Source organism: Anabrus simplex, chromosome 10 (assembly GCF_040414725.1).
Source record: "Anabrus simplex isolate iqAnaSimp1 chromosome 10, ASM4041472v1, whole genome shotgun sequence".
In the NCBI taxonomy this organism is placed as follows: Eukaryota; Metazoa; Arthropoda; class Insecta; order Orthoptera; family Tettigoniidae; genus Anabrus; species Anabrus simplex.
Genome location: NC_090274.1, coordinates 23852245 through 23874212, shown reverse-complemented (window position 1 = coordinate 23874212; position 21968 = coordinate 23852245). Strand labels below are relative to the sequence as shown.

General features: G+C 40.4%; 1 protein-coding gene across 2 annotated transcripts in view; it reads right to left on the bottom strand.

The window, feature by feature from the left end:
- The window catches only part of nmo (serine/threonine-protein kinase nemo), a 188074-nt gene extending 167255 nt beyond the window's left edge, over positions 1–20819 (bottom strand). For both annotated transcript variants that reach the window (XR_010861167.2, XM_067155026.2), the window contains exon 1: positions 20515–20819. Coding sequence is in view for 1 of the 2 variants with exons in the window: in XM_067155026.2 (XP_067011127.1) it covers positions 20515–20726 (212 nt within the window). In the remaining variant the exon portion in view is untranslated. The remainder of the gene's footprint in view (positions 1–20514) is intronic.
- Between the last annotated feature and the right edge of the window lie 1149 nt (positions 20820–21968).

Below are 21968 nucleotides of genomic sequence, written 5' to 3'. Positions count from 1 at the left end.
CGTAATGGTTAACACGCTCGCTTCGTAATACGAAGTGTGCAGGTTCGAGTCTTTACTTTGACGAATCTTTTTTATTTCCATTATTAGCGTTGTGTAAATCTGTATGCCTCTTTTCATACGTTCTTTTGTTAATAATATATTTCATTGAAATATTTAATCACAATATTATGTCTACTAGGAAATTGCTTTATATGTATGCTACGGTACTTATAGAAAGTGGTGTTATGATTAATAGCACATGGGACTGTCGCCCAGGTAGCAGATTCCCTATTAGTTGTTTACATAGTCTTCTTGTAAATTATTTCGAAGAAATTGGAAACTATTCCATTCTCGAATTCCTCTTCCTATGAATGGATATTTATCCCGATTAGTTCTTTACATTTACAGTACCTTCCAACTATATCTTCATAAAGTTAAACATTAGAATGAAATGCTTTATCAATAAATGGAAGCATGTGGAATTAAACGAGGTCACAGAACTATTTGCAAATAGACAATCGTGGAGATACTTAATCAATTCACAGAAGCCTGCAGATAGAATGCTCAAAGGCAATCAGTCCGTAAAGAAAATGTGTGTGTGTGTACGGTATATAGGTCTACGTAGGGCCTATATGGAAGCGCGTAAGAGAGAGTTAAGAAAACGGCAGGGAACGAAAATACATTTTAAAATGTAAATTAGAAATACGATGAAAACCTGCGTACCTTCTATTACGGAGCGAGCGACTTGATCAATCTACTACGAGAATACTTTTCAAAAACGCTGCCTTACATGACAGGTTGTAGCGGGCGTAAGAAAATGTAATCTCGAGGATTTTAATCCCAATTAGGTATTGATATTGAAGATCATAGATTAAAATCACGAAAGCTCGACATAAATCGTTATCCATAACTCTTAAGACTCCCCTTATTAGGCTTTTTGATGATAATCAGCAATCGCAAGCACAGGGAAATAAGACAATCGAAATGAGTTTCATGCATCTGACGATAGATAGCACCACACTCGAAAGCGAGAAGTCGCTGAAAATCAGTCTAGCCAACTTCGTATATCGGTGTCTAGCTCCAGGTAGCTACCTAGCGCATGCACGGAGGTGGTTGGACGCAAGCCAAAGTACCAGCCGATTTACACCTCCAGGTAGTTTACCTCCCGGGCAGCTGCCAGCCACTTTACCAGCAGATGGTAGAACCGGCCCTAAGTAGGCACTCTACTAAATGTCCTAAGTTGCTTAATTTTGACCCGATTTACAACAAATTTGTTGACATTGTTAATGTGGTCCATGTATATAAGAATTCAAAATGTGGTTTACGTTGAGTAATTATTTTCAGAATTTTTATTCTTAATATCGAAAAATGTAGAGATTTTTTCTTTCAAAATGCTCAGGCGCAACATTTTTTATGTACTGGTTTGAAATTTGTCTTTTAAGCTTAGGAAAGTCAAAGAAATAATTTGTAGTATTACGTTAGTTATTAAGCTTATTTTCCCATGCATTGGTTCAGATACATCTGAAACTTTTCAAATACTGTATTTTAAAGTGATCATGTCTGCTACAAGTTACGAACAACAATGGCCTGTAGACTCATATTTGAACATGATCAGTTTAAAACTGGTTTGTCTGGAGTATTTTGAATGGCCTCAAAAAATAAAAATGCTATATGCCCTAAAGTGCGAGTATTGTCTATTGGCACCGAAGTCCCAGATCTCAGTAGGACCGAAACGGGTAAAATACAAATACAGTCACAACACACTACAGGCCGACAGAGGAGCGCCAGGAGCGCACCGGTATCGGCTCCTCACACCAAAGAGATGGGTGACACATACAGATCACCAGGGCCCATTTCGCCGGAAGCGTTCGTGTTTAGAACGCCGTAAGTCGCAGGTGAGCGCCGCGCTCACCTGAGGAACAAAACACTGAAAACGACTGTAGAGAAGAGATTGTTCCACAGTCGAACTCGAACAAATTGTGTTTATTAGTTCACGACACTGCAAAAGGCAGAAAAGGGTTCAGCTTCTGTTGAATCTAAGGCTATCTGAAAACAAACGTGAGTTTGGAACTCACCCTACGACATACGTATGGTATGGATAACAACCATTATAAATACAGTCTGGCTTCATGGCTAAATGGTTAGCGTGCTGGCGTTTGGTCACAGGGGTCCTGGGTTCGATTCCCGATTCCCACCAGGGTCGGGAATGTTGACCATCATTGGTTAATTTTTCATCATTTCATCCTCATCACGACGCTCAGGTCGCCTACAGGCGTCAAATCAAACGACCTGAACATGTCCTCGGACACTCCCGGCACTAAAAGCCACACGTCACTTCATTATAAATACACTCCAGTGTTTCAAACCACACATTTCCCTGCATTTTAACGTCGTGTTACCCGCTTCCCGTTATAAAAAATCGTCAACCTTTCGGTTTTCTTCGGATTAATTTCAATCAAAGGTTTACAGTTAATTTTGCCCGGCTCTCTGACCTAGCTTCATGACCGCGCCTGTCGACGTGTTGCGACTATGGAACCAAGTTCTGCATACGGAAGACGAGTGGGTTCGAACCCCACCACGGGCTGTCCTTAGAATGGTTTTCTGTGCTGTTCACATTTTCACGTCTATGCAAATGCAGGGACAATTCCTATTCCTAGGCAACAGCCGATTCCTTCCACTTCCTTACTCGATTTCATTCACCATCATTTATTTCATCCGCAACTGAGCTTGGCGACAGGAAAGGCATCCGGATGTAAAAACATGCCATATAATTTCATCACACTCCACCCCCGATCCCGCATCAGAAAACGAGACCAAGGAGTAGACACGCATTTGCCCAGCTCTTTGGCCGAATGTTCAACGTTGCGCCATCGTTTCAGAACACTGGGTTCTAATCCCAACCGGGTCGGGGATTTAAAATGAGTATGTTTAATTTTTCTAGCTTGAAAACTGTGTGTACTGTATAAACCCAACGACTGTGAGAGCTTTACTCGAAAAATATGCGGAAAACTGTTGACCGAATTCTGGAGGACGAATTAGGACACTAGACGGTAACAATTTAATCGAGCGACTGCCGTTCATTCTGGCACCGGCACCTATTTATGTGGAGTGAAAGTGGGAGACTCGTAAGCTGCCAACTCGCCATCAATCACTGGATGGCTGGCCCTTGACTGCAGCACAATGCAAATCCTCAACCTGTTAGATCTTGGCACGGCATGACGAATGTGACAGTGCGCGCTTCCTCATTTTTCAGCAGCGGTTCTCTGCCCGCAATGTTTGTTCGTCATTTTCTACGCATCACGATCATAGACACTAACACGACCGCAAAGCCTGTCGACACTACCTACATAGTATGTTGAACTGTGTCTACAGTGTGTATGTCCGGACAAAAGGAATATAAACATACTCCCAGGGACTTCGAACTTCCTACGTTTTTTTTTTTTTTTTTTGCCATTCGGGATAGGAATTTATTTATTTATTTTATTTGTTGCTCGGATACAGGAGGGATGGATTCATCTTCTCGTTAAGGCCTTGGTACACGTGAGTAGGCCAAGGAACAAAAGGATTTAAGATTGGTAGGACTTGCGGTAGGCATTCTCTCCCGGGTACGCCTTGGTACACGTGAGTAGGCCAAGGAACAGGAGGAGTTAAGATTGGTAGGACTTGTGGTAGGGTTAAAATCGACGCTAGGCGTAGGTTTTAGAATCATAGTCCAATATCAGAAAGACATGTCTCATAGTAGGCAGACTGGTCACTTTTGTGGAGAATTGACGAAAAAAATACAGTGGAACCTCGATATCTGGAATCACCTCGAGAGCTAAATTTCATTTCGACTATCGAATTTTCCAGATATAGAAAATACCGTTTTTGAGCATGTAGACCTATAGCACATAATTGAATCATATGAACCTACGGACTTACTGCATACTCTATTTTACGGCATAACTTTAATTATAAGTCTTATTACAGTAACGTTTTAGAAAACAGGATACAGTACATACAGTAGTGAAACAAGAAGCATATCTCCGTTAACACCTTTAGAAGAAAAAAAAAATAGTCTTTTCTGTTTCTGTTAACCTTTTCTCCCTTCACGCTCAAATTTCTGGTCAATACCACGCAGCGAGATTCGTAAATGGAGCCTGTTATCCGGACTTCGGGGATTGCTTTCGTACGTGACCGGTAATTAATTCACACCCGAGAAACAGCGAGGCTTCGCCGATTTTCCGATCACTAGAAGTTGAAGTTTTTCGGTTCCCGTCATATTAGCTCCCAGCATCACTGTAACAGTTTCTTTACTTGTTGACTGTTCATCACAAACCACACAAGCCGTATTGCACAGTTAATGCTGCACAAAATTCGAGTTACAGAGTATTTTTTGCTTCAAGGGAAGATATGTTTGCTTCTAGAAATCGAGAAGTTTGTGTAACCGAATTTCGAGTAATAGAGAAATAAATACGCGTGAAGAATAGGACAAAAGGCCGGGAAATTTTAAGTTACTTCGAGATACTGAAAATTCGAGTAATGGAGGTTCGAGATATCGAGATTCGACTGTAGATAGTAATTGGTATCCCAATGACAATAAATTTTGTAGTAGACAGTAGTGCAAACAAAGTGGTGTGGACATCCAAAGAATACGTGATTAAGGTCTGCAACTGTATCAGCTGAACATGAACAGGAGGGAGAGATCGTAGTAAACTTTCTTGGATTTTGTGCAGGTACTGATGGAAACATCCATGATGAAATATCATTCTTGCGATTGCTCTGATGAATGGGCGCAAGTAGGGACGATTATGGTGCGAGAGTACGTTTGGAATGTCTAAATGGATAGTGGCATAGTTTTTTCCACGTTGTTGCCACTCTTCCACGCCATCAATTGCCGTCGACGAAGAAAGGAGGTGTAGTCCGATGCTGGAACTGTAGTGTATGTCTGTTGACCTCCAGTGGCAGCAGATCGGGCTGCTTTGTCCGCTAGCTCATTGCCACGAGTGTCATACCCGTAATCCCATTCCGTCTGTCGATCAGTGGTAGAGGATCGGCCTCCCGATCCCCAAGATCGCGGGTTCAAACCCAGCAAAGATCGTCGGAGTTTTGAAGGGCGGATAAAAGACGATTCGACACTCCACGTCGTACGATGCCGGCATGTAATAGCTCTGGTGACACATCTGGTACCAAATACACGATAGAGAATACGTGCCACTTTGCGAGATATCACAAGACATTGATTGCCAGCGCACCTAGCGGGACGGCCCTTGAAACGGAGTGTGGTAGTGTACTATACACTATGAATTATAGCGAAAGTGTCAGGTTCCACGACGTCATTAATTAAAATGTTGTTACAGAAGTTTTCCCATCTCACATCGGATGGTAAAATTATATTCTGTGACGTCTGCAGCAAAGAGGTGAGTGAAACTTGTTTTATATTTCCCCCCAACAATTTATTAACAATTAAACAAAATAAACATGGTTTTTAATTTATGCCTATTAAAAAACGTAAAATTGAAGCTATCTAAAACTATTTTAGAACCTATTTGAGACTATTTTAGACAGCTAAAACAACATTTAAGCACTTACAAATCCGAGGTCTAGTAACCACTCACTACTGTGGTGGCTGGAAGTGTAGTGTGTTGTCTGAATATGAAGAAAAACGTATTGGAACAAACACAAACACCCAAACTCAAGCCAGAAGAAGTAATTAGACGCGATTAAAATCCCGATCCGGCCGGGAATCGAATTTGAACTGAAGGCCTCGACGTTGACCATTCAGCCAAGGATTCGGACAAAACAAAATCATTATTTAGTTTCATTATTTCTATCAGTTTTAACATGCAACTTTTATAGTTTCAATATTGCCGTCTAACGTTAAAGATCGGTGCGCCACTGTCAACATGTCTCTCAGTTTAGTACGCGAGAATACGGAAGTGTCCACTATTGTCTATAGTGTATTTGCTGGTACTTACCCGGCAACATTAATTAAAACTCAACCATCAATAGATCCTTGCAGCTTAAATCATCAATCAACTTATCAAACGAAAATAAAGTAATTGCTAGTACAGTATGCTGAAGATCAGTGGCGAGTAGAGCAGGGAACAATAGTATCAGCTGTGACTGAAACTACAGGACTGATGCATAAAAACGGTCCTTGAAGAAGCTCCTGCTGCCCGCCTATCTGACTGGAGACATCCGCAACTGTAGTTCTCAACATCTGCAGAATTATGGACAAGTTCCTCAACGTAAGTTTAACGAGCCTTTAGAAAATAGCCTACCGGACCAGCTGGCCGTGCGGTTAGGGGCGCGCAACTGTGAGCTTGCATCCGGGACATATAGTACGTTTACATGCAGGATTCAGATCGATCTGAGTACTCTTCCCGTATTGAAAACACCATGTAAACGGGGACTCAATTCGGATTGAGTCTCAAGGTCGATACGGTAAAATCAGGGATCGTATCGTACTCAGTTCGAATTATGTTCCATGTAAATGCGGATCGTACTGAGATCGCATTGAAAACGACTGCGCACACAGTCCATGTTTGTTCTGACAAGATCATCATCATAAATCATAAATGATCAGCAACTGCAATCATATTATAAGACCGCCAACCCTGGCGATTAAGAAAATCGCGGTAACCTTCTGTTGGGGGTAAAATTGGAATATGCGTTCTATCTATTGCACGAATTACATTTAGAATACCACACATACTTTCAAAACTGAAAGTTATCTCCTGGGCTTCTACTTCATTTGGCGTTTTTAAATAAGAGGTGATATCGATTTTACTACAATTCTGCATCGTCTGTATACGTCGATGTTGCCTGGCGGATTCAATACGATACTCAAATACTACATGTAAACGGGGATCGTATTCAATACGGTAAGTGTACTCAAATCGATCTCAATCCCCATGTAAACGTACTAATAGTGGCTTCGAGACCCACTGTCGGCAGCCTTGAAGATGGTTTTCCGTGGTTTCCCATTTTCATACCAGGCAAATGCTGGGGCTGTACCGTAATTAAGGCCACGGCCGCTTCCTTCCCACTCCTAGGCCTATTCCATCGTCGCCATACGACCTGCATGTGTCGCTGCGACGTAAAACAAATTGTAAGAAAAAAAGGAAACAAATAGCCTACTGTTTTATTTACGTATAACTGCGATTTATATTTATCCACGCAATCCAGACACGGAGCCTGTGAACTCAGGTAGTTTAATAATAATAATAATAATAATAATAATAATAATAATAATAATAATAATAATAATAATAATAATAGTTTTATATCCCAGCAACCAGTATACTGTGCATATAAAATGCTAATTTGGTCTGTATGCTTCTTCGTTTTTTATTTTAGATTAGATGAACTCAAATTGAAAATAGGTTTAGTTCAATTTCTGTTATAACAGAATTTCTCCAAATTCGATATTTAAGGTCAGGGGTAACCGAGTTGTGCTCTACACTGTATATCATTTAATGTAGTGGCAATATTGAAGGGGCCAAAATAAGAGATGTAGAATTTCTTCGTTAATATCAACTGTATGGGTAACTCGACATAATAGGTGCAAAATATAAAATCCAACCTTTTATGTTTCAGGCGTTTATACCGTCGGACAGAGATATACGGGATTACTAACTACATTTTGCACAAAACTTCCTCTTATTTGTGTGCCGACAAACAAGCAGTCATTTTCCTGCAGTATCGCTTGGCCGGAAATATACCACTTGGGCGTATGACATAAGCTTTCATGTCAACGAAGTGATGCCCAAGAAGCTTTTGCTAACACTAAGGTTGTGAATAGTTCAGTAATCCGTCAGCGACAGATAGCACAGTCTAGCAAAACAATAAAACTCAACGTCCTATGAGGAGCAGGGACATATGGGAAGCATACAAGGGTCTGCTATGCAAGCAGTACAGGAAATGAAAACGCTGGGGGTCGTTTATTTTCTATTAGCTTGTTCTAACAGGACAAACTGATACTAATTAATAAGCATACGGGAAATCGTGCTCAGTGTGGAACGCGATGAGGCAGAGCTCCAAATGCAGTAGCGGCGACTAAGGGGTACGAGGGGGGGGGGGCAGTCCCCCCCACCCACATTGCAGGCAGAGAAAACATTAAATTTTTATTCCATTTTAGCCGGCTGAAACTAGGAATTATAGGAATTATTAAAAAACAATTTGTGCAAATTTTTAATTATTAACAAAATTATTATAGAAAATTCGCACAAAATGTCGTTCGTTGCTGCTAACCGATTTGAATAGCGCCACACCAAGTAGTGGAGACTTCGCAAATGTTATGAGGAAGGGTAACGAGGTATATTTTTTGCCAAGGTCGTGGACACTGAGGTATGATTCACCTGATTGCCGCGTGCATTCGTCATTCTGGCAGTCTCTATAATATTGTCTGACCGAGGTCGATAGCTGCAGTCGCTTAAGTGCGGCCAGTATCCAGTAATCGGGAGATAGTGGGTTCGAGCCCCACTGTCGGCAGCCCTGAACATGGTTTTCCATTTTCACACCAGGCAAATGCTGGGACTGTACCTTAAATAAGGCCACGGCCGCTTCCTTCCCATTCCTATACCTTTCCTATCCAATCGTCGCCATAAGACCTATCTATGTCGGTGCGACGTAAAACAAATAGAAAGAAAGTAATAATATTGTCTGTTAGTTTCTTAGAGTGTAGTTAAATACTAAATGTTTTTTTATTATTTTATATTGACGCCGTACTTCTATGTAATTGTAATACGTGTATAATATTGTTTCTTTGGTGAAAGTTTTATTGTATAGTATTGAATCAAAATCTCAGAAAACTATTATTGCCGCACTTAAGTTAGTAAATTGTCAGCCTTTACCTCTCTGTCGAAATTCGCTCAAATAGCATTAAAAAATTACCACTTGGTAGCTTTTTTGTTCAGTTTTGATGTGTATACACCCATTCCCCCCCCCCCCCCCCTATATCCCTCAAACCGGCTACTTGCTGTTGTTTGTAATTTTTTGCCCCCCCCCCCCACTTCTATTTCCCAATCACCGCTACTGTCCATATGAACAAGGCTGTAGGGTCGGATGCCAAGCACAGCCAGTATAAGTTACAATCGTTCATTTATCGTTTTCTCTAAATACTATCAGCAGTTATTTTACGTCGAACTTAAGCGCACATTAAGGAATTATTTTCTTGATTTCAATATGAAGACCGATCTGTTAACATGAAATCCCTCCTGAAACAACGATCGTTAGCAGTTCTCTTCATAACCACGTACAGTATTATTGTGTGTCCAAGTTCTAAGTTCTCCTTGGTATTTCTGTATCTTCCTAGTACCGTAATCTAAACTACAAGAATCTCAAAATGTTGTCCACATGACTGCGCGCACAAGTAAATGTTACGGAGTAAAAGCATCGTGAGCGAGGCATTCATTACGAAATGAATAGAACGAAATCTTACAAGTGATCGTGGAATCCGCACAGCAAATTGAGCAACTTCAGTTGACAACAGTTCATGGACGGCAGAAAGGAATACGGGGCAGGGCTACTTGCTACAAGAGGGAGAAGGAAATAAATATTTTCTATTGGTGCTTTTTGTAGCGGCAAGGGACGTCTTTCTCATCCCTCCAGATATCTTGCGACATCCCGCAAGAGAAAGCCGCGTAGAAACGAATTCAGAGCGGTGCTGTAAGCCACGGGCTTAAATTCTCAAAATCTGTATATGAAAATTTAGAAATGATTAAAATTCGCGTTTAATTTCCTTTTTCATAACAGATTCAGAAAAACAAGGCGTGGCGTGGATATTACGATACCTAGTAATTAATACCCAATAGTTTGCATGGATGAGATGGTGTAGTGACAACAGAACCGCAGCCGAGCCTGGAATTATTTTCGTTTCCTTCTTCTTGAACATATGTCCTAATGTCAACTATGAGTTGTAATCTTCCAAAATTGGCGGTACAGTGGAAGCCCTCTTAACCAGCCGTCCCGGTGAATAATGACGCTTCAGGTTTTCCCACGGTAGCCCACCCCGCGCGCGGATAAGATGCAAAACTTGTTCATATTCCTCATCACTTGCAACAGCCGCCTGATGGCCATGATCGTTGAGGTGTCAGTTTTGACACCGTGGTTACCAGGTTCGAGTCCAGTTGGTGAAAAAAACCCCCATCAGAACGTTGGCCGGCAGGTTGCGAAAGGTGGTGGTTAGAGCCCTGCACGGATCTGCGAAGTTAGTGTCTTGACGGATACAAACTGTATGGTAGTGTGGATAATTTTGCTGATAATTTTTAAATAATGACGTTTATTGATTTTCATTGAGGTATACTCTTGTTTTTACTTGTGCTTAAGCGACTCTTGACATTGGTATGGGAGAACAGTGATATAAAGAGCCTTGAGATCATAAAGCTGTAAATCTGACCTAAGCCTAACTGGCTCCTGTCCGCAATTAATGGAAGGAAGGAACGAACAAAGGTCAGTACGTCGGTAGTTGTCGCAAGAGAAAATTCCTGATAAACCTGCGACTGTAGGGGTTCTGGTGCCAGGCTTATTGTATTATGTTAACAGATCTATCCGTTTCAATACCTTGGGTGTAACATACTGTAGTTAATATTTACAATATCCGCGGAGAACCATTTTGCCGATGCGGAGCGGATATTATTTTGTATATCCGCGCAGGGTTCTAGTGGTGGTATACCCGTACAATTTCCGGTCACTAGATTGTGTGGCAAAAATCATGGATTCAATTCCAGCCGAGCATATCCTCGGTCACCCCCCCGGTATTAAAAGCTATACGCTTGCAACAGTGGATACCCGTCTGATCGGTTTATGTCTTAACACAGTATGTTTCGAAATATTGTTTAACAGTACCTTAAATTATAGTATACATAATACAAATTACTGGATAGGACCTTTTATGCCATACTACCGAGCGAGTTGGCCGTGAGGTTAGGGCCGCGCAGCTGTGAGCTTGCATCCGGGAGATAGTGGGTTCGAACCCCACTGTCGGCAGCCCTGAAGAGGTTTTCCGTGGTTTCCAATTTTCACACCAGGCAAATGCTGGGGCTGTACCTTATGGTCACGGCCGCCTCCTTCCAACTCCCAAGTTATTCTCTCTCATCGTCGCCATAAGACCTATCTGTGTCGGTGCGACGTAAAGCCAATTGTTAAAAACAAAAAGTCATAGTCTCCATTTAACCGGCCATTTCGTTATCCGAGAATGGGTGCCGTTCCGACCAAACCAAGATCCCAGAAGTCATTTTTCCATCTTTCATTTCTTAGGCAGATAACTTCATTCTTCTAAGGATCGGAAATCTACTTGTTTCTCCTACGATTAGCCTATCCAGGTCTCTCAGGAATCCACACGCAACCACTCAAACAATAAATTATCAAAATGGGGAGCTGTAGCAATTTTCGAAGTCCACAGTGGAGATTTTCGACAGGCTACACAGAAAAGTAGGGGAAAGGTTAGTAACGGTTTTCAGATCTAAGGCGTCTTAACAAAATTAATACTATGTTCACTACTATTCTACCGCAATATTAATGAGTCACGGGAGGGATGCAGATTTATAGACGATGATAATAATAATAACATAACGACGCACAATAGGGCAAAGAAGCTGTACTTTCGAGTATCAGCTCGAGCTAGAACCTGACAGTCGTTTCACAAAATTCAATTCCCAAGCTTTAATAAGCTGCCTGGGGAGACTAATTACCTCGGATTGAGTAAGGGTAAATTAGTCGTCTTGGTACGAAACACTACGATGTATTCAAAACGTCGGCAAACAGTGCGTAAGGTACATAAAACAACATGTTCCAACCTCGGCAAAATAACGTATGAATTAATGCTTTAATTTCTCCTATATATTGACATGAGTGTTTATACTTGCTATAATAATATACCGCAGTAAGTAATACAGTTTAAGTCTAACGTCCTCAGTTTAAATACAGGCTTATTAACGTCATTACTTTCACGAACCTGTTAGTCTCATCCTTGACTGACAATATGAGACAGGTATAAGCGATGCTAGCAATGCCGTTCCTTATGCAGTCAGTCCTTAACAGCGCGAAGGTGTTTCTTCTTTCTGCTGCCTGTTTAACGTCGCAGTGGTTTCGACGGAAGGGTGGAAAAGGGCAAGGACTGAAAAGGCTGCAGCAGTATAGCCCGGCATTAGCCTGATGTGAAAATGAGAAACTACGCAAAACAATCTTCAGGGCTGCCGACGGTAAGATTCGATCCCACTATCTCCCGAATGCAAGCTCACAGATGCGCGACCCTAGCCGCACGGCCAATTCCGCTCGGTGAAGGAGTTTCTCAAAGGATCAATCGGTGTATGCACTTCGGGTAGCAGCGAGGAAAACAACAAGAATCTGCATCGCTCTACATTCTCCTAACACGCGTCTTCAGTGGCGCTCAGACCATTTATGACAGCAGATGGTGGACATGTTGGGGATTCAACCAATCTTCAGACCGAGGACTCAACAGATAAGACCATTCGTTCCACACCGGACGCCGCAACATAATCTACATTTCTATACGGGATATTTAATAATAATAATAATAGCAATAATAATAATACAGCACATTTCAGTTTGTTAATAATAATAATCGTTTATCTGTTTAAAATCGCTCGCATTATGAACGTCAATATTCTGACGTTCACATGTACTTCGTTACAATGTGTGTTACCCGTTCCAGCTTCGGATTTCTTTTCTTTTGTTTATTGATATTTGCTTTCTTCCTTCAAGTTCTCTAAAAAAAATGTACTTAGCTTACTCACCTTTGATTTTGAAACAATATTTACACCGTATTTTTATCATCATCCAGTAATTTACGTGGATAGGTGTAAGACGGGCCCTCGAACCCTAATTTCGCCACTGCTAAAGACAAAGAAATAAATCTGGGTAATGTGACGCAAAAGTTTAAAATTTTCTTAGAAGACCAACAGCAAATGGGTAACATTCCTAACATTCTTTTGTCCTTTCTGTTTAGAAAATTCACTGCTCGCGAAACTCGTTATCTTCTAATTTCTTATAACCCTTAGAAAGGGAAGGAAATCCAAAATTACCAAACAAAATCGCTTGGCGTTATCAGCACAAAACATGTGAATATTACCAGGAGAAAAGCTAAAGAAAAAATCCCTAAGGCGCTACAGCCCTGATGGGTCATGACCTACCATGCGACCACTGCTCAGCTCGAAGATTATAATCTGGTAATTACCAGCTGATGCGATTTAGCGTGACGAAACCCCTCGGCCGTTATTCTTTGCTTTCTACACCGTGGCTGCTATCTCATCGTCAGCTAGATTCTCAATTGTAAACGCTGAGTAAACCTCGAACCAGCCCCCAGATCCACGTAAAAAAAAAAAAATAATAATAATAATAAACACTGTCCTGGCCGACAATCGAACCCGGGGCCTCCGGCTACTCCAAGACCGTGGGGCCGGCGCTGGCTAAATGATGAAAAATATGCTTTTATACCACTTGTGTTATTCATGACGATAAAATACAGCAATGTCGTCACTTCGTATACACAAAAACTAGAAATATGTTCAACTTAATCTAAGTTTGTAAAAAGAGATCAGGAAAAAAATGACACGTCCCATTACGAACATTTCATTGTTAAAAAAGAGAAAAACACTACAGTACTACCATTACCCAGCACTTATTTGCCAGTATACTGATTGGCCTACTCCTTGTTGAAACAAGCCCATTCAGCAGCGACTCCACACTACAAGCAGCTGATTAGACTTGTCAACCAACTAAACCTCGCGCGTCACTGACGGACGTATCAATTAACAAGCACTTCTCCCAAGATCACATGGTACGTCTCCCAAGCATTGTCTGCTTCCGAGCGCCGAGACAGCTCCGAGTTATAACACTCAGTTGCTTTGGACGGCGTGCGTCACCTGCTAACAAAGGACTGTGCTCCAACGATTTGACCTTCCCTGGCCCATGTTGATTATTTGACATAAAACTGTGTAGACTCTACAGATGAATCAGCGAAATATCTCGTGTCATGCTAAGGTCTTTCAGTTTTTAATCAGGGGTTTAGTTGGGCTAGTACTCGCAAGTAGTCCGAAAAAAAAATGAGCACCGACATTATGTTAGAAAGTGGTGGTACACTCCGACACTCACTGACGAATATTTAGATTTTTATCATTGCACAGTAAAACACTGTCCCTACAGTCTGAGACACTGTCATTTTGTGATTCCCACTAAGTAGTATCCTTGTTTATGCCAGAGAGACTTGCATATCTCAGCACAGGAACATTTCGGATAAGAAAAATGGCAATATACCGTCACCCAAGTGAATCCATGTTGAAAATGATGAAACGTTCGGTAAGTGCCGGTAGTTCACATTTTCTAACCATCTTGAAAGGTAAGAGCTAGATCTTAGAGCTATCTGAAAATAGAAAATCGTGGAGACGCATAATTCAATCACAGGATGAGCACTGAAAGGCGTAAGAGTCTAGAATGAAGATATACATATGTATCATATGCACGGGATTCGATACTGCGTCCGAGGTTGATAATTGTTGGGATTTCAGGTGGATTCGGTGAAGCAAAGAACTGTTTAATGAGCGAACATTATTCTGCAACATAATGAGTAGATTCAAACTCGAGTGAAAAGCCCCCAATGAGAAAGAAAATACTCAAGAAAAGTAGAAGTGATCCAGTCAGCGTCAATAGAAAGTTTATAGGCTATATATGAGTAATGTATGGTCAGGTGAACGAGAACAAGGCGGGGAAAACAGCAGAAAACGCACACGCAGGACCAGTACAAGTTCAAATTAAGTATAAGGGCATTCAAGTGTTACAAGTTTCAAAAACAATGACTAGAATAAATACTCCGCAATGTAAATCAAAGTTTGAGTTTTAGTTCGTTTAGTGAAAGTAAATATAGAACAAAGAACAGCAACGCGATTTTTGAGAAATTTGTGTATTTAACATATAATTATTTGAATAAAAATGTTTTGATATTAAACTTATTTTTACTTCCAACCAATTTATGGTTAGCCGATGTAGCAAAAGATCTTAGAGGTCGACGCTAATTTGGAACTAATATTTAGAGGCCCCATGAAGAAAAGAAGATGGTTAGTCGATACATACGTATGTATGAGTGCACGTGATATTTCCGTAAACGTCATTTAGTGTCATTTGCTCCACCAGTATTCTGTTACTGTTAGCTATGAAACCCAAACATTTACAAGACACTTCACTAGAAACTAGTTTCAGAAAAATCAATATCATAACTTTATAACTCTCCACGTATTGCAAGCTTTTGTATTTGCCTAGCATCGACGTAAAAGGGTGGCCAACTCGAAAGCGCATTCTATAAACAAGTCATTGAGGCTTGATGCAACATCAATAGGGATGGTCCTGTAAACCAATGTCGTCAAAAACATCCTTGAACACGACAGTCGGAGACAAAACAATGATGACGCATCTAAATTGTTATTAATTCGAATAAACTATTATTTTCACATCGGTAGTCTACTACTATTAATAAATCCTCTTATACAAAATAAGGAAAGAATAATGATTACGTACATTATATCTGTAAAGGCTTTAGTAAGTACTAAAAGAAAGAAAGTACGCTACAGTTTCAATTTACGCTTCCAGACAAAAACTGAGTACTCTTGTAGGGGAAGTATCAGCGTCAAACCTCCCATTCTATGGTACCGAGCGAGTGGCTTCGTGGTTTGAATCGCGCGGCTGTAAGCTTGCACTCGGGAAATCGTAGGTTCGAACCCCACTACCGGCAACCCTGAAGAGTTTTCCGTGGCTTCCCATTTTCTCAGTAGGCAATGTTGGGCTATACATTAAATAAGGCCCCAGTCACATCCTTCCCATTCGTATCCCAGTCGGCTACGACTTAACGGGCGACGTAAAACAAATGGCAAACCATTGTTCTTTCGTGATAAAACATTTCTTGTCCTACACTCACACAGATTTGTCCACTATACACTTTGTCAATAAACTTGTGTAGCTGATTACGCTAGGAAAGTGACAAGCAGAGTTTCGGGTAATTCGTAGCGAATGTTAACATTAAAACCCGTCCTAAAAGCGCAAGCGCACTCTTATTAGGAAAGTGTGCATAAACCTACGTGTATTATAGACATATTAGCTAACTACGAAATCACGATGATAACTAGGTCCTTCCTTTCGGTCGTGCTTGTACTCGGATCACTTTTTGTGTCAGGCAGTGCACAGAGCCCCTCCAGCAAGGATTAAATAAAGGACGCGTGTATGTAAGGAGGTGGGGACAGAGAATTAGACTACGGGGGCGGGCAGCACGTTGTCGCGAACTGGGTTGGTTCCAACCACTCAGGACAGGGAGTGGGTTTTAGTATGCACACGAGAAGGGCTGCGGTAACTGAAATGTTAAGCAGGAAGCGACAATGCTTCCCCTTTCCACTCGCAAGGCTGCTAAACAAAACCAAGCAACCAACCTCTCGATATCTTGCGTTGTTCGTTAAGAGCAATGAAAAACCGAGCGAACACGTGTGTTTAATCTGCTCGATCAGTGCGATCAGTGCGATTTAGCAATCGCAAAAGTCTCTTGTGAATTCCTGTGCACAGAATCTTTACTAATAACCTATTTTATATATATATATATATATATATATATATATATATATATATATATATATACAAAGAATGGAAAAGAGAATGGATGGAGGGTGAATGATTCTACTCTTCAAGGTGTTTGAGCTCCACTACTATTATAGATTGATCGAGTCCTAAATAAATAAATAAATATAAATTACGTCCTTAACCAACTCACAAATACTAGCAAAATTGGTGGAAACGTGTTGACGGAATGGACAAAACAATGATCCCGAGAGCGACACTGACCTACTGTCCGATAAGAAAGGTCTTCGGGGCGCTCTTATGAACAGATAACAATACTTTGTTCGGACCGTGACAGAATTTCGGACTAATATTGTTAGAATGATGATATTATTATTATTATTATTATTATTATTATTACAAGAAGATCCCACACGACCACCATCACCAAACATTTACATGTAAAAGGGCGAAACATGATAAATAAAAATGATTTCACGATAAATATACGCAATATAGGCTACGCACAGAAAAACATATCTAAACAACGTTTCTTTTGCTAGTTCATATCTTCATATCTTGGTCGTGTAACGGTGTTATGACCTATGAGATGTTTAAAATACAGGTAAGCAGTTCCTTTTAAACGCCACGGGTCCTTCAAAACGCTACAATACCGAATATTAGTGTATGCAGCTGCTGTGAGATCTCTAACTGAAATAGACGCTCTGCGGCTTGAAATAAGACAGTATCTCTGCATTATTTTGTCTGGAGTAATATTTGTTAAACACGCATTCCAATAATTAATCGTGAATTCAAACGGCCTGTTTTCTGGCAAGAATCAGGGACTGGAAGAAATTACAATACAAACACATTTTGTAGAAAATCCAGATCTAAACCGCTACCTACCGTCAACATATCAACGAAACTTATGGTTTAATTTAACTTAATGGCAACAGTTGTAAATAGCTTAAAATTCTAATCTCTCCAAACGGAATTTTGACCTATGTTAAGGCACCACCAGATGGAGGAGTTATCACCAACATCAATTAGGCTATACAAAGCACCTGGCTAACTGTTTTTAGCCTGAAGGGTACAGATGCCAATTTTTTTCTCTTTGGCAAACAGGTGGTCTTTTTTAAAATCAAATTTTGACCCCAACATACCTGACAACTGAAGGCTGCTAAAAACTTTCCAAGATTTTTTATGATATCCTTTCTACACCTGGGAAATTTTGGTTAAGTAAGTAAGAAAAGAGGTTGCACCGGGCGAGTTGGCCGTGCGGTCAGGGGCACGCGGCTGTGAGCTAGTGATAGTGGAGATAGTGGGTTCGAATCCCACTGTCGGCAGCCCTGAAAAATGGTTTTCCTTGATTTCCCATTTTCACACCACGCAAATGCTGGGGCTGTTCCTTAATTAAGGCCACGGCCGCTTCCTTCCAACTCCTAGACCTTTCCTATCCTATCGTCGTCATAAGACCTATCTGTGTCAGTGCAACGTAAAGCAATTAGCAAAAAGAATAATAATAATCTAATGTTATTTGTTTTACGTCCCACTAACTACTCTTTTAAGGTTTTCGGAGACGCCGAGGTGCCGGAATTTAGTCCCGCAGGAGTTCTTTTACGTGCCAGAAAATCTATCGACACGAGGCTGACGTATTTGAGCACCTTCAAATACCACCGGACTGAGCCAAGATCGAACCTGCCAAGTTGGGGCTAGAAGGCCAGCGCCTTAACCGTCTGAGCCACTCAGCCCGGCTTAGCAAAAAGAAAAGAGGTTATCTTTGACAATCCAAAATCAAACACAACAGTTACCAATTTATGTGAAGTTCTCCAAATTAGAGGCTATGTTTAAACTAAAAGGAGTTAACAAAGAGATTTGAGGCCAAATACAGTCAGTGTATATTATAATATCAAATTATAAAAATTCATATTTCATGCTAATGACAATGTCTTAGCATGCAATTGTTATTTTCTGACAGGAGAGTTATTCTTTTATAAAATGGCTTCTCACAAACTAACTCACTGAAGTTTCAAACCTAAAACACATTCCAAGCCACACATCTCATATGCATGCAACAAAGTTTGAATTCAACTGTCCTTGTTCTTGGCATCTTTCAACAATGCTGACTAAAAAATCCCAATATCATGATAGAAGATCCAAATAAGGCATACGGTTAGTCCTCGCCTATTTTGTAATAACATTAAATCACTCGTTATACAACAAAAGGATATATTAGACTTTCCAGCAGTATGTCTTAATCTATCTGAAATTACATTTCATTTTAAGGTTTCAACATAAGAATCATAAATATCTATTTGCACAAAGGCACTCGTATAAGATTCATCACGACAAAGCATAGCAACAGGGGATATGTATTCTGCTGAGCAAAATAACCTTTTACAATTTATGTGATCCTTAAGATGTTCTTAAAACACAAGGAGAGCTCAAAATCTGCAAGGCATGTATTTGGAATCCACAGGATTACAGCTTATCCTGGCATTTCTTCTCATCCAATTCAACCTTTCTCAATCAACTCCCTCTCAGAAGTGAGGCGAATCCATGGGACCTTAATATTGAGTATCACTTCTACCCACCTGTATCACACCACTTCTTTCAGCATTGCTGTACAACATGCCTTGATCAACTTTTGTTTAATTCCTGGCCAGTGAATGTGGGATTTTTGGCATCCATTCGATTCGTATTCCATGTAAAACTAGTGGCCCCATGGCTATTATAACAATATCATGTAAAACTGCAAGCATGCCAAACATTTTTCTCTTTGACCTATGATTAGAAGATAAGACACTAAAAATAACCATGAACTTTTAATAAAAAAAACTTTCTTACTTTTCAGCCCAAGGATGTTTATCTAGGCCTATATGAACCATAGTGTCTAATATTTTATGGAGTTCAAGGACCATTATTTAGGGGAATATAAATTTCTGCTTTGCCAAATTAATGACCTTCAAACGAAACAATCAGTTAATCATCAAGTACCTACTCATAGATCAGCACCAAAATAATTACCCAACCATTGCAAAGAATACATATTCAGAGATGTAATAATAATCATGATTTAGCACATAGGCTATGGGCACATACTAAACCTACCAATCACAAATTTTCCTTTCAGGAAATTAATGAAAGATCAGCCCAACAGAAAGAAGCAATCACCTAAACTATGTCAGTAAAAGACACAGAAGTATCAAACACCATCTTGTGCCATAAAACAAAGAATCCACTGAACCAAACAGAGGTGGCCTTTGTTTACACCAACCTTCCTAACACAAAGAAAGTCAATAAAATAGCAATACCATCCCGATGAATGAGGCATGATTGTTCTTAAACACTTTTTTTTTAATTACTAGTATGAGTACCATAGCACTTGTGGTTTTATTCACGGACTGATAGGTAGCCTTACTCATAGAAGTTGACAACAAAAGCATCATCCACTTGCAGAATATCCAATGTTTTAGGCTAACCATACAACTTGCAATGAACCTATACCTATCCTTTCTACTGAACTCCAAGCATAGGAGCAAAGATTAATCAAATTAGGAAAGTTGCGTATCATTTCAGTTAATACGGGCATAATATTTAATCACATCTGATGACAAATCTAAGCAACAAAACTATTCTATCAACAAAAACATGGGTCAACTTCATAAAAGTAATATAAGTGTTTTAAGATAATTTGTAATGCTTAGTGAGAAGTACAAAGGACTGGGATGAGTAAAGCTGAATGAGTCTCCACACTTTTTTATAACTGGTGGCCAACCTGTCTGGTACAATGAACTTAACCACAAAAACATGATTGTACTTCTGAGGTAAACAAAGTCTTCTCGGCATCATTTAATTGACGAGAAGAGCATAAGATAGTGTTAAATGGACCTTTCCTTTGTTTAGGGCTGGTGGTAAGCCTGTTTCCGGCCTGGAACAATGAGACAGTCTAACCTGTCAGCTCTGGTGAACAAAGAGGACTCGCTTAACCTCACTTACCAAACTACTCCGAAAGCTCCGTAGCCGATGGGGCGGTCAAGTTGTACGTCCTGTGAATGCGAGCCGGTGGTGGTTTGATAGTAGGGTTGTGCCGCCGCCGCCGCCAGGATGGCTTGTTGATGACCTCCGCCTCCTGCCCCCCCGCCCTGCATGAGAGACATCGACACGGACATGGACACTCTGGAGTGCCTGCTAGGACCAACCACAGCCATGAAAGTCGAGAGAAAGAACACATCACAACATCACAAGTCACTGTAGCACAGAACTACTACATCAGCCATCACAATCACACACACGAGCAAGTACACCAGACAAAGGGAATCCGACGACTGGACTGCAGACAGCTGCACAATGGTAGTCACGTGACCTCCCACACTGCACCGCGCCGAATCGTGTCGATGACGTAGTCGCCACCGCCATGCTTGAACATACAACTCCAGCAGACAGTTTTCCAGATCCAGGTAATTAAGAAAAAATGCGCATTTGCTGTGTACTTACAACATCCATAAACTAATCATTACAACCGTGAAAATCATATAAGCACCTTACAGAGATTATATTTCCGTCTCTTCCTCTCTCTTGCTAAAATCAATGTTATTGTGCTCTTGTTCCTTACCGATTACAACAATATTAGACTATTCAATATTACTAATCGACGAAATTTAATTATGACTTCATGCTTGGAACTTAATTTTTGAATATTAGACTTATAACTTAATACATCTTCGCGAGATTAGAAACTTATCTGTTTTCTTCGCTAACTTGGCAAATACTTTAAATTAAAATCAATAGTAGTAAAATAAGCAATGAATGCAAGTAGTCTACACTATCACCGGGTGGCTTTGTCACTGTCTTCTCACCAAGGTAACCGCGGTTCGAATCCTGGCGTATACATGTGGGATTTTGAAATGAAAAGTCACGTTCCTGTGGTTCAGATTATTCGTAACGCTGGGGGTCCCTGGCTAGAATCACGATATCAACAGCCACGTAAAACTACAAGCATGCTCATGGGCGCCCGCAGGATCTTTTCCAAGGGGGGGCACATTAACAATTTTCTTGAATATAAATACCAATATAACGTAGCAACATTAAATTGTTTGCAGAAATTTGCGAATATAACAGATGCTGGATGACTGTCAGAAAGTTCAGTTTATGAAATAATCTGGTATGATATTAAACAATTGAACATCAACTTTTTAGAATTCCAGGGGGGGGCAAGCGCCCCCCCTTGCGGGCGCCCATGAGCATGCTTGCTTGCACGCTTTTTATACACTACTATACTACGTTTGGCTCTGTAGTCAAATGTATTTTCTGGTATTACTCAGTAAAAAATAAATAAATAAATAAATAAATAAATAAATAAATAAATAAATAAATAAATAAATAAATAAATAAATAAATAAATAAATAAATCAGTGGTCTGTAAATTTCGGGGAAAACTTGAGGTATTGACG